At 42.6% G+C, this 13916-nt stretch overlaps 1 protein-coding gene across 1 annotated transcript in view; it reads left to right on the top strand.

Annotated features, from left to right (window-relative positions):
• CDH7 (cadherin 7) overlaps positions 1-13916 on the top strand; it is a 114839-nt gene that overhangs the window by 67302 nt on the left and 33621 nt on the right. Inside the window, exons 4-6 of the mRNA XM_035126025.3 lie at positions 3514-3633; positions 10760-10927; positions 13664-13851. Coding sequence (XP_034981916.1) covers positions 3514-3633; positions 10760-10927; positions 13664-13851 — 476 coding nt within the window. The remainder of the gene's footprint in view (positions 1-3513; positions 3634-10759; positions 10928-13663; positions 13852-13916) is intronic.

The following is a 13916-nucleotide window of genomic DNA, read 5'->3' as shown; positions in this document are numbered from 1 at the left end:
GAGTTCAGTTAGCACTTCCTGGAGAGATTGTACATTTCAACATGACAACACAGGTATTCAAAAGAATGAATTGAATGAGCTTTAGCAGCTTTGCAGTATAGAACCCCATACCATGATCGAAATAGAGAATATAGCAAATAAATAGATCCAGTTTGAAAAGTCACAATTTTGCTGGCTGAGATAGATTTGCATTTTCCCACCACGCTGGGAAACGGGGCGGGAGGGCGCCGTAGAGATCGCGCTGTGTCTGCCCGCCCGCCCGCCGCGCAGCAGCGCCGCGCCCACCCGCCCACCGCGCTGGGAAACGGGGCGGAAGGGCGCCAGAGTGATCTGGCGCGCCATGGCGACAGCGGGGCTTAAGACGGCGCTGTGCAGGCTGAGACCCTACCTGCCTGCAGACTGTCTCGCCAGTGGTGCATGCTCTAGTTATCTCCCGCGTGGACTACTGCAATGCTCTCTCTGTTGGGCTACCTTTGAAGGTGACCCGGAAACTGCAACTAATCCAGAATGCGGCAGCTAGACTGGTGACTGGGAGCAGCCGGCGAGACAACATAACACCAGTCTTGAAAGATCTACATTGGCTCCCAGTACGTTTCCGAGCACAATTCAAAATGTTGGTGCTGACCTTTAAAGCCCTAAATGGCCTCGGTCCAGTATACCTAAAGGAGTGTGTCCACCCCCATCATTCTGCCCCGACACTGAGGTCCAGTATCGAGGGCCTTCTGGCGGTTCCCTCGTTGCATGAAGCCAAGTTACATGAAACCAGGCAGAGGGTCTTCTCTGTAGTGGCGCCCTGTGGAACGCCCTCCCATCAGAGGTCAGTGAGATAAACAACTACCTGACATTTAGAAAATACCTAAAGGCAGCTCTGTTTAGGGAGGCTTTTAATCTTTAATCAATTATTTTATTCTATTTTTCTGTTGGAAGCCGCCCAGAGTGGCTGGGGAAACCCAGCAAGATGGGCGGGTTATAAATAATAAAATATTATTATTATTATTATTATTATTATTATTATTATTATTATTATTATTATTATTATTATCTATGCAAATCAAGGACCACCTCTTCCTGTAGATTTTTCTCCTCACACTACAATCAACATCTGAAACCTTGCTCCAGATCCCTTGATGCCAGGAGCTTGACTGGCAACAATCAGGGCCAGCTCTCTTCTCTTGCCAATTGAGGAGTGTTACCAGATTGCTTTATTTTTGCTGGTGCATGTCACCGTTTCAATGGCTCTTTTGGGTCTTGTTATAGGGGCTTTGCTTTGATGTCAGTTTTTGTGATGTGCAGCGGGGAACTCTTTGGATTGCAAAACACCTTGAGTGTCTTTGAAAATTAGGCAGGGTGAACATTTTAATAATAATAATAATAATAACAACAACAACAACACTGCAGTAGCAGAATAAATAAGACATCACCCTCTCCTTGAGAAACACATGTTCCTCAGATCAAGGTCATTCTGAAGTTCTTCCCTTCAGAGCTGAGATTTCCTCATTCTAATTCCCCATTTTCTTTGAAGGAGGAAAAAGCATCATGCACTTCCTGTGCTGCTGGAAGTGATAAGAGCCTTGCTAGTGAAGTTAATACAATTAGACACATTTGCACAATAAAGCATAAACAGTCCTGGCTCTTTACTAAATTATATTGTGAGCAGTTCATCAATTAGAGTGAGAATCAGACCAGGACATGACTTTCATAAACTTGTTAAATTGGCTTAGAACTACACCCATTATGAAGTTTTAATATCCTATTTAGTATCCTATTTAAATATGTGTGAAATTATTTGGATTTCAGAATCTTTAAGGGATTTAGAATGAAGGTAAGGGCTTCAGAATGAAGCCTGTGCCAATTTGGGGTGAGATGGGGAACCACAGTTTCTGTGGATTAGCAGTTCCTTCACTGTAGACTGATTTGGGATATTTGACCCATCCAGTACCTTAAAGGAGGCAATTGTGACTTTATTTTCCTGAGGCATATCTTTAAAAACAAACATACAAACAATTTTATTGGTTTTTAAACAAATACAAATACAATAACCATTAAATATTTATCCAGCAGAACAGCTAATGGTGTTTGTTTTATCCCTTGTCCCTAGACATACATTTAAACATTCAGCATTCAAGCATATTACTTTAATGTAACCTTGCCACGCAGAATATTGAGCAGACCCCCTTCTGTAACTATGTTAATGACCAAAATCAGAGGAATACTTTATTGGTCGCTGAGACCATTTTCACCCATTCCCCTCCCCCCCAACCTGGAGACGCTACTGGATTACATAACCAAAAACCATGGAAAATTGTTACCAAAAAGTCTGCATGCATAAGTTAATGTGATTTGTCGAAATCTACACACATATGGGAATACTTTTATTGAACATTGTACATGTGCTGGCATATGCAATTACATTTATAGTGTAATATATGAGGAAGCCCTTATTAAGCAAAAACAAAAACAAAAAACTAGATACAACCATTTCCAAATGTAAGAGTTTTTTATGTTTTCCAATTTCATTACTCACCAAAGGGCAATGAAAGTATATTTTTATTATAAACTTAACATTTTTTTTTATTATTAGCAACAATTTGCTGCTTCAGAGTAGGCATATGGGTTTTCAGAGAGAACAAAACCTCCTTTTTTCTGCATGGTGTGAAAGGTCAATATTGTGTTTAGAATGACAACCAACTCTCTGGTTCCCTTCTAGAAAAATTCACAGCCATACCTTTATAATGAAGCTGGTAGCACAAGTCAATTTCTGAGTGAATAAATGTTTACATAGTGAATTACCTCTAGTCAAGGATTGCCTTGTTTGTAATCTCATCAGAGAGGCCAAAGGTTAAGTGTTCACAGCAAATTAACAACCACCTCACTCCAGTCATGGTCTGGGCCGAGTCACCTTGACACACAGGTGACTTGAGGAAAGCTTTTTCATGCCATTCTATTCTCATCTCCCTGTGGAGTCGTGGAGCACCAAGATCATTAAAAGTCGATCAAATCAGCACTTTTAGCAGAGGATGGAATAATTTTAATGGCAAGAAAATAGGTTTAAAGGCTTATTAGAAGCTCAGCGCCTCTCTATTTTTAGAGGATCAACTGTTTCTGGGGGGTAGCAGAAGTCATTTAAATTGCAGCTACCATTTTACACCAGAAGCCCCTTTACTTTTAATGATCCACACGCAAGTCCTGCCAGTGATGGCTGAATTCACTGGGTTGCCTTGGCAGGCGGCTGAGGCACATTTTCTGTAGCAGCAAATGGAAGAAATAATCTAATCCCATCAGTACCATTTCTTACAGAGATGGGGAACCTATGGCCCTTGAGTTGTTGCTGAACTAAAACTGTCAACATCCCTGAATCTTAGCCATACTGGGAGCTGAAGTCTGTTACCAAGGCTTTTCCCCCCAGCCAGAACTCCATTCTAAGAGAATGAGGGAGGCATTCATGATGAGTTCCAGCACCTCTTTTTTCTATAAAAATAGCACTAATTATTACTCCTCTGAACATTTTCACAGGAACCTCTGTGGTACAAGTAACAGCTACTGACGCCGATGACCCTACGTATGGAAACAGTGCCAGAGTGGTCTACAGCATTCTTCAAGGACAGCCTTACTTTTCTGTGGAACCAAAGACAGGTAAATGCTCTTACACTTCCCATATCTACAGCTTTTCTCAGAGAAAACGGAAAAGAACCTCCAGAGTTCTCTGACAGAGGTGCACTCTATTTCACTACCGCTATAATCCCATGATGCAGGAAAGTAGGGCTTGCCCATGTTCACCTTGTGACTGAAGGAATGAAACTTTATTTGCATCAGCCATCGGCCGTAGCAACAAAAAACATTGCAATATATCGCAGAACAAAATAAAAAGTCAATTATATAAAACACAGTTTAGGGTCCTGAATCAGCAGTCAAATAGTGGACCTTATGTTGATTGCCCCAGCTAAAAACCTTGCAACCTTTGCAGTCATGTGCTCCTCTTGATCTGCCAGGAGAAAAGACACTGTGCCAATGGTTGGGCGACCTGGAATGGTCAATAAAAGAGGCGTGATAATCTCGTTCCTCAGGTCTTTGTAAAGAGTGCACGCGAGGAGGGCATGCACCACTGATTCGGTGTGGCCATCTCCGCAGGGACATAAGCGTTTTTCGTACGGAATCTGTTGGAATCGTCCCTCAAGTAAAGGCAAAGGCTGTACCTTGTGTTCACCTTGTGCGTGCCCTCTGCCCCACTTTGTCCCCTCCGCAGTCCTATTCATGCTCATGGTTGCAGTTCTTGGAGAGAGTCTGCATGTGCTTTGGCAGACTGCCTTACTGCAGATACAGCCCCATGGGAAAGGGCTGCTGCAGGGGCAAACAGGGCAAGCATGCAGAGCCCTGCTGTCCAGCATCATGCAGTTTGAGTCATCTGAGCATGGACATCGAAATACAGCTTAACTGAACTCCAGATTGCAGGCAAAGGCTGCCATCTAGTAAAGCTGTTTGTGGATAAGTAGACCAATAAATGGCTGTGAAGGCTAAATGGGACTGAAAGGGAAGAGTAATTTTATTATTATTATTTGCTGATTACGGCTATTTGGAAAATACATAGGTAAAGGTAAAGGGACCCCTGACCATTAGGTCCAGTCGTGACCGACTCTGGGGTTGCGGCACTCATCTTGCATTATTGGCTGAGGGAGCCGGCGTACAGCTTCCAGGTCATGTGGCCGGCATGACAAAGCTGCTTCTGGCAAACCAGAGCAGCACATGGAAACGCCGTTTACCTTCCCGCTGTAGCGGTCCCTATTTATCTACTTGCACTTTGACATGCTTTCGAACTGCTAGGTTGGCAGGAGCTGGGACCGAGCAACGGGAGCTCACCCCATCGCAGGGATTTGAACCACCGACCTTCTCATCAGCAAACCCTATGCTCTGTGGTTTAACCCACAGCGCCACCCAATTAAACATGGTCTCTGGGTGGTTCACAGTTATTGTTACAAGTATTGTTACAACAGGTTAGATACAATCAAAACTTCTTTTTCTTTTTTCTTTTTTAAAAAAACCAATAGGGAGAAACTATACCAGCTAAGGATCAGTGTAAAATCAGCATGAAGCCATCATGAGGCAACATAAAATCAATAAGAAGGGGGAAAACACACAGCATCTTTGAATATCAGATACAGGAGTCAAACAGCAGGGAATTATAATCATGTCCTTACTTCCAAAGTTATCCTCTTGACCATTGTTGGAAATGGAGTGCTAAACTCAATAGACATTAGGCTGATTTGGCAAAACAATTCTTATCCTCTAATGCAGGCTTTGCCTGTGGATAAATCTGGAAACTTGAGAAACTGTGGCAAGCAACCTTGCAGCTACACACACCACATATTCACACACACACTCTCTCCACACACGCACACTGTAACCTTCCCACACTCAAAGTCAAAACAACTGTGCCACAGTTAAGTTTGAAAAAGATTTGTCTACAATTGGAGGCTTCTTTTAAGCCTAATTGCAGTAGCTGGGAGGGACAGGGTGCTGCAGGCACTGGGATGGGTAAGTCCTGTTGAGGTCAATGGGATTTACTCCCCAGTAAGTGTGTATAGGATTTCAGCCTTAAAATGCAGTATACATGTCTTCTGAAAAATAAGTCTCCTTGGGTCTACTGGGGCTCGCTGCCAGTTGTGTGTAAGATTGTAGCCTTTATCTTGAGGAAGAATCCGTTGATCATTTTAAAACTGGCTTGTCTCCTTTGGCATGAGGGCCGTTGCAGAGTGGGAGAGAATCAAAGTTCTCACTGTGATTGTGACTCTCTTTCCCAATTGACATGCATGGACCGTATATTTGGATATGCGGAATTTATAGTCTGGATTTTATTAGATATGTGTTACTGCAAAACAGTTTGGGGGTTTTAATGTTCTTTCTTATGTTCTTATTTCCACATCCCTGAAATGTGTTTGGTTTTTGTAATAACAAGTATATTTGAAACATGTAAATACTTGAAATTATTTGTATTCATCTCTACCTTTCTTTTCGTTGTGATCTCATCCATTTCCCCAGCTTCATTTATCTGCACTCCAGCAGGTTTCCTGAGACTTTTTTTAAAAAAATAATAATAATAATCTTCCAAATATTCTAAGAGGATGGGTTTGGGTTTTTTATGTCTTATCTTTGTGAAGAGTTGTTTGTACTTCAGAGTTAGAGTCTGACTGAGTTCTACTGTTTGCACGTTACAGTTTCCAGAGAAAATTGCCTACATTCAGAATACTGTCCAGTATTAAAATGTGGCAATGTTTCTGATTGTCTCTTAAGTAAAATATCTCCCTTAGTCATTGTGCCAATTTTGAGCACTCTGGAACCTCTTCCTTACAAATACTCACCTGTGAAAATGAGTAAGTGTAGGGTTCCCTGTTCATACAGACAATCAGTCATGTGGAAATAGCCCTCTGTGTATACTGCTATATGTACAGGGGTTTGCTGCAAAGATAATAAATGTGCACCAATCAGTTGTGGAACCTGTCACTTCCATGTTGTTCACTTCTGCTGACCCACATTGATTTTGCACGATGAATGTATGCAAGGGGCTCACAAACAATTGATGTGTGCCAATGCTAAAAGGATTACAGGGCCACATTGCCATACTGGGGCATTGGTGGTATCAAATAGCAGACTGTATCATAGGCAGGAGCAAGTGGGAATCATTAAATAGAGCATGCCAGAACAGTCTAAGGTCAAGGCAGAAGATCAGGAGCCAGGGCTGCCAAGCAGTAGCATAAATCATTTGGTTCAAGGTTCAATTTTCTGACTCACTTTCTGCCCCAGAACAGCTTTTCTCCTTTCTCGCCTTACTTTCTACTCAAAGTAGAAAGTAGTCTACTTTCTACTCAAAGTAGAAAGTAGACTATGAAACTTTTATCTACTATTGTTCTTGTTAAGTATCAGCCATCTCTCTCTCTTCTCTCTCTCTCTCTCTCTACTTTCCTTCAACATCTCCTCTGGCCACTTTTCCTCAGCATGCAAGGTGTTGCTGGTGCATGCATTGGTCAAACCACAAGGCTGTGGGATGGCTGGGGGCAAGTGAGGAGACACAGGGCAGGCTGTGACTCTTAGGCCTACCTGACCATGGCCCAAGAAACACACAAACACATGTGGGGTGTGTGTGTGTGTGGTAGAGAGCATTCCATTTCCCCTAAAGTAAGAGGTTATTCTGAACATGACATTGCACTTGTCATTCATAGAACAATATAAACCCCCTTCCACACACCAGATGGTCAGGCTGCAAGCAAGCAAGCAAGCAAGCAAGCAAGCAAGCAAGCAAGCAAGCAAAATTAAGTCCTCATACAAACAGGTTCTTTTTGCCACTTTCATTTTGCTCAGAGCAAAGAGTTTCAGGGATTTTAACTGATAAAGTATGGGCAATGTGACAGGAGAGGGGCCTTGGGCCTTCTCAGCCAAGCCCCAAAATTGCCTTTATTTCTGTAATTTTCAGCCTATTGTTTCTTGCCCTTCTTTGAGCAGATAATGAGTCTGACTGTTCGCACTCCTTCAGATCTGTTTTGTCAACTTTGCCGTAGCCTGTCATACAATTAATTACATTCTTCATGAAGGGAGACATCCCACAGGCTTGTGGGGTCAGCATATGATTTAAAGAAGGACAGACTGACAAAAAACACACACACACAAGGGAACCATTTGTGAAGTTGTCTTTCAGCCTTCCCAGCCTGTTTAGTATGGATGAAATAAAGCTATTATTATTTTATTTTATTTTAAAATTGTCCGTTCAGCACAGGGAAGATTAATGGGCTGCTCTAAATTCAAAAGAAGAGGAAATAAATATAACTGGAACTAAAGAGCTTGCAAACATTACAAGGAGATATAGAAGCCCCAATGCACCTCTGTTATCCATGTATTTTATGTTTCCCTTCTGCTGACATGTAGCAGTAGTAGTGTAAAAGCCCATCTCTCTGGAAATCAGAGACACCAGCTGGACCGTGTAACAAGCATGAAATAGTCATAAAGCCTTCCTGGTTTGAGGAGGAATATTTATTTATCTGATACTTAACTGCACAGCAGAATGATGACAAGCTAGCTTCTCTCTCTCCTCCCTTTACATTTCAAGCCATAATTACACATGGCACGGAGATGGCCAAATGGATAAAACTAAAACTAGTTCAGATAATACAGTGTTTCAATTACTATATCAAAGCTTCCTAATTATAGTGAGTGCTTTAGAAGTGGTTATTGTTTTTTTTAAAGTTTGCTTTAAAGATATTAGCTAATTCAAGATAGCTTCATTGAAATGCATAGTGCGATAACAAGATTATTCATAGCAGCAAGAATCTGTGGGGCCATTTACCATTTCGAGCCATTAGGAAACTCATTGTGGCAGCCTGGAAGTTTAGAAACTGCTCTGTTTAGACTGATGGGCCTCAGCGGCACCGGGGCTTAGGCTAGCTCTGTTCAGGCTCCGGATTCCTAAGAGAAAAGTTCAAATGCTGTTTCACTGGCAGGTCTTTCTCAGACTCAGCGCCGTCTTAAGCGCCCCTGTCGCCATGGTGCGCCGGATCTCTCTGGCGCCCTTCCGCCCCGTTTCCCGGCGCGGTGGGCGGGTGGGCGCGGCGCTGCTGCGTGGCGGGCGGGCGGGAAGGCACAGCGCGATCTCTCCAGCGCCCTCCCGTCCCATTTCCCAGCGTGGTGGGCAGGTGGGCGCCGCGCACAGCTGCGCAGCGGACCGGCGGACTGGCCGGCCAGCGGGCGGGCGCAGCTCACGCCGCCCTCTTGGCGGGCCGGCACCATGGTGCCCTGCGTCACCGGGGGTCTACGACGAGCCGGCCCTGCTCAGACTGAGGCTTAAATGGGAGCTGTGGCCCTTTCTCAGTAGCTAGACCTCCCTTCCTTCTTTTAGCAGTCCTTGACTACAGTGGATCAGAGGAGGCTGTTGTTCCACTAGGGCTTCTGAGCTGGAGCCCGTGTAGGCAGACAAGAGCAGCAGAGAGGTACTGACACAATGGGTTGACTCTGAGGTGGTTTTGTCTCCAAATTCTTATCCTCATCCCCTGAAAAGGGGAAATGCAACTCAAGGGTCATGACATCCACCAAGTGTTGAATGGCTATCTTTTCTTGTTCCGCTCTTTGTGGTAGAGAATATATAGAATGACAGGGTGGATGTCCACATTAAGCCTTTTCCTGGATCTTGAGTGCTCTCATTTTGCAAATGAATCTCCACAACCCTCAAGACATCTATGCACAGACCACATCAATCCTGCATCTGTCTAGATGACAGATATGGAAGATGACAGGTCATTACGAGGCAAAGTATGAGAACCCAGTGACCACCTTGAAAAAGATGAAGTTGCTTCTGCACGACATCTATGTCTTTCCATAAGCAAGTTGTGTGTATTAGCATTATATGGTCTGTCTCTGGGCTACCCTTCCCCAGCTGGATGCCCTCCAGATATTTTGGGCTTTAATTCCCATCACCTCTGATCATTGGCCAGGCTGACTGGGACAGATGGGAGTTGCAATGCAAAACCTCTGGAGGAGTTGGGTTTGAAAATGCTGCTCTCAGTGCTTGCCCAAGATTCCTGACAGAGGCTTCCAGCAGCATGGAGACAAAACAGTCTTTTGAAGCTTAGAGCCAATGGCAAGTGGGTGGAAAGTAGCCTACCCCCCAAAATAAAAAAATAAAATAAAGTCCTTGCTAAATGCTCATAAGCAAGAGAGGTGCAACAGACATTTTAACATGAACTATGGATCGTGTTTAGTCTTGGAAATGAACCAGCGTGTTTAAACTTTATAGCACTTATAGATTTTCCCCCCTTATTATTGTTAGCTTGTAATATATTGGGAACATGTCTCTTGATTGGATATGCTTTGAAGTATTGTGCTTTCCCAGTTTAGTGTTCAGGTTATGAATGGATACAGTCATTCTTTATACAGTACATTGACTATATGTATGGCTGTAAGCTAAATTCATTAAAACAGGAGCGATGGGGTATATAAGGTAGTTTTGACCTGCACAACATGCAGCTCTGTAGTAAATGCTGAAGTGCAGGAGTTCCATGTTTTTAAGGGTGCTCTATTTCAGCTACATAAGTCTAACCACAATGTATATTTTCACATTCTGTGTAGCACAGGTCTGAACTGAAAACTGGGTTGGGGACCAAGCTACAGTGGGTGTCTTCAGGGGCACAGCTACTATATTTTTTTTTCTTTGTTGCCATTGTTTAAAGAGAAAGGGAAAGAAATATGGTTAAGCATGGAGAAAGAGACAAAGGAAAGAAAGGGAGAGACTGTCAGGGGCAAAAATATACACATACTTCTGTATCTAGAGCATGCCATGCAGCAAGGTGAGTCCTAGGTCTGGAAGCACTGAAAACCACATTATTAACATGCAGGGCACAGTTAGAGAAGGCAAAGTTCACATTATATCCCACTAGTGAATGTTCAAAGCTAGTTAACATTCCTAGTAATAAGGCTTTTCTTTTGGATTGTTCCTGTTGACGTGTTGGATCAGTTCAAATCCCTTACATTAGTGCAAGGGTGACTAATCTGTGACCCTCCACATGTTGCTGAACTTCAACTCGCACTATCATTGACCATGCTAGCTTGGGCTAATAGGAGTTGTAGTTCAGCAACAGCTGGAGAGCCACAAGCTAGCCACCTCTGCTTCAGTGTACAGTACTCTGTTTATCTTTTGATTGATGTATATTTTCCCCGCTATGCTTCTGAGTTGGAAATGTAGCTCTGCCACTGTTTCATTTATATGCACTTTGCCATCTTCCAGGTATTATCAAAACCGCGCTTCCCAATATGGACAGAGAAGCCAAAGACCAGTATCTACTTGTCATTCAAGCGAAGGATATGGTTGGTCAAAATGGAGGGCTCTCTGGGACCACCTCTGTCACCGTCACCCTTACAGATGTCAACGATAACCCTCCCCGCTTTCCTCGCAGTAAGTTTCTGTGGATGATAAATTAGGAAGACTATATTTCTTACAAAACTAAATCTACATTAGCTGGCTATCTGGGGGAATGCTCAAGTTCATTTTAAATGGAGAAGGGCTGGTGAATTCAACTTCACTCAGTTTAGTGCACCAGATGGTTATGGATAGGTGCTGATTCCCCATAGTTGACTGTTCTCCATAGGCAGCTGTGAAAAGAAGTTATTAGTCGTCTCCTACTACTTGCCTGAATGTACCAACATTTCTGTGTAAGAGATGTGCTCTACTATGAAACTGACTGGATTTTTTTTTAGCTTTAGGATGCTGCATCCTAACTCCATTAAGCTTGATCACATGACCTGGCAAATCATTTTTGCTGCCAAAAAGGGCCATAGAAGTCACAAACCATTTTAAAAGATTATTTCCCCCTTTGCCAACCTTGGGGAAGCTCAGCTGGCAGTAGCCCTGCTCCTGAACAAAGTTTGGACCTGGCGTACTTTAAAAGGGCATAAATTGTGCTGACTTTCCATATTTAAGGATTGTTGCCTAATCTCATCTTTCTTGGACCTCTCATCCTTAAGGTCCTTCAGCATGGAGTTTCAAGTTGGGTAGTGAGCCTTTCAGGTTCCCAGCTGTTCAAGTGTGTTGGCTGCACTACATAGTATGCCTGACTATTGCAGCCTACACATATTCTGAGGGGCTATGCAAATGTCCGTTCTCCATCTTTTGGATCCCTTTGGGCAGGCTTCCCCAAACTTCGGCCCTCAAGATGTTTGGGACTACAATTCCCATCTTCCCTGACCACTGGTCCTGTTAGCTAGGGATCATGGGGGTTGTAGGCCAAAACGTCTGGAGGGCTGCAGTTTGGGGATGCCTGCCTTTGAGGGTTTTTTTGGTGCATCGACGTGTGTTGCCAGTACTTGAGGATGTTTGATTTCTTTCTGACTTTATGATTACAGTCTTTCTGTGATTAATTATAAGGTGCATCAAAATACCTTGTGAGGTGGATGCATAGTTGTTCTTGTGTGCATCTCGCATTGCCTGGCTATCTCTGTCAATTTCCACCCCCCACCCCCCAAAACACTGAGTGTTTCATAGAAAAATCAATCTGGAAAGAACTGGAAAACAATCTGCCCTCAATTTACTTGCTTTGACCAAGGTGGCTCATGACTGAACTAAGCAAGGAAAAGAAACAAGCTTATTTCCAGACTTGAGCTAGCCTGTTTATACACAGTCTGCTGCTCTTCTCCACCTTGCTGCGATCTTTCTTGTAAAGTCATTGCAGGAGTGAATTAGACTAATGTGAGGAACATATGCATGCCCAATCTGGTCTGTTTTCAAGTGGGTATGAAAAAAAACAAAACACCAAGCCAATCAAAGCAAGACTGGGAATTAGATTCTTCCCCCCTTGAATTGTTTGGGCAATAATAAAACACCAGAGATTCAGCTTTTCGAAGTGAGAATGTTAGTGACTTCAGCCTGCATTTTGTTAAGCTGCAATCTGTATCAATTTCAGCTTGAGCCGCAGGTTTAGAGTTTTCACAGGAGAAGAAGGATGCCTTTGCAAGAATAGCATTTATCTCAATTACATGGCGTGAAGAGCCAGGAAACTGTCTCCTTAAGACACAATTAAGACTTATCTCTTATTTTACAAATGGATTTATTCTTTTCTTTGGTGACATGAGATATACTCCAGAGAAAATAAATGTCATTGGCTGTAGTCTGCCTTGGTAGGTTAAGTGTTATTTTTCCCTTTTAGATGTTATTTTCGTCAGTTTACATACGCATCAATTGCTTATGTGGATTTATAGTTGTGAGAGTGGAATAATGTTGGAGGAATGGACTCCAATAGCAAAGCTTAAAAAATTTCTTCCTTGCAATTTCCAATAAAAACAGATATTATCTGCACATCCTGAACTAATGTGTAGACCAGAACATAGTTATCCTTTGGATTTCACGCTTCTCTGCATTTTTACAATGCAATTTTTGACTCAAAATGCATTTGCAAATTGATACTTCAAAAGAAAACACCTTTAGAAATGAGCATTTTGAGAGAAAATACCTTTAAAAATGTATATTTTGCAAGGAAATATGTTCCAATATGTATATAAATTTCCATGCAGATTTTTTTTATTAAAAAAAAATGTTTGTTAAAGTGGAACAGTTATATGAATGAATGAATGCATTTGAAAGCGACATGAACTGGAAATAATACTGTGAGCAAAATTTAACTATTTTGGGGCTGATCTCACAAAGCCTGAGCTATAACTTATGTATATTTCCCTCCTCCAACATGACATTAAATACTACAAGCAAGCAAGGTGGCAAAAATAATCTCTAGAGCAGATTGTGGATGGAAGCAAGGGTAGCAGCGGTCTACTTGTACAATGTGGCAGGTCCTTTTTAAACATTTTTTTTTAAAAATTGTTCTACCGAGGGCACAGAGGAGAGTTATGATACTAAATCACCCAGTCTTCAACAACATGGAGCACTTTAGATGACCATGCTGGCTGGCACTGATAGAAGCTGCATTTCAGTCGTCATCACCATCCACAGCAGCATCTTGAGGGCACCAGATTGACCAAGGCTGAAAGAACATTTTCCCTCGTGGCATTTTAAAGAAATACCAAATGTATTATGTTTAGAACCCTTCCACTATAAACTAAGTGAGGTCATTCATTGATTGATTCATGAACAGATGAATCAATGAACAGATGAATCATCCAGTGACTGTTCTGAACTTTACAGGATCGTATCAATATAATGTCCCGGAGTCGCTACCCGTGGCTTCAGTGGTCGCCAGATTAAAGGCTGCAGATGCTGATGTGGGATCGAATGCCGAAATGGAATATAAAATAGTGGATGGTGATGGCTTGGCCGTTTTCAAAGTCTTAGTGGACAAAGAGACACAAGAAGGAATCATTACAATACAGAAGGTAACCTCACTTCATTATTTCTGTCACGGTACACAAGTAACATCATCTCACTTTCAGTTTATGCT

Source organism: Zootoca vivipara, chromosome 8, assembly GCF_965207765.1.
Source record: "Zootoca vivipara chromosome 8, rZooViv2.hap1.1, whole genome shotgun sequence".
In the NCBI taxonomy this organism is placed as follows: domain Eukaryota; kingdom Metazoa; phylum Chordata; class Lepidosauria; order Squamata; family Lacertidae; genus Zootoca; species Zootoca vivipara.
The sequence above is the reverse complement of the archived record's forward strand: the minus strand, read 5'-3'. Positions and strand labels throughout refer to the sequence as shown.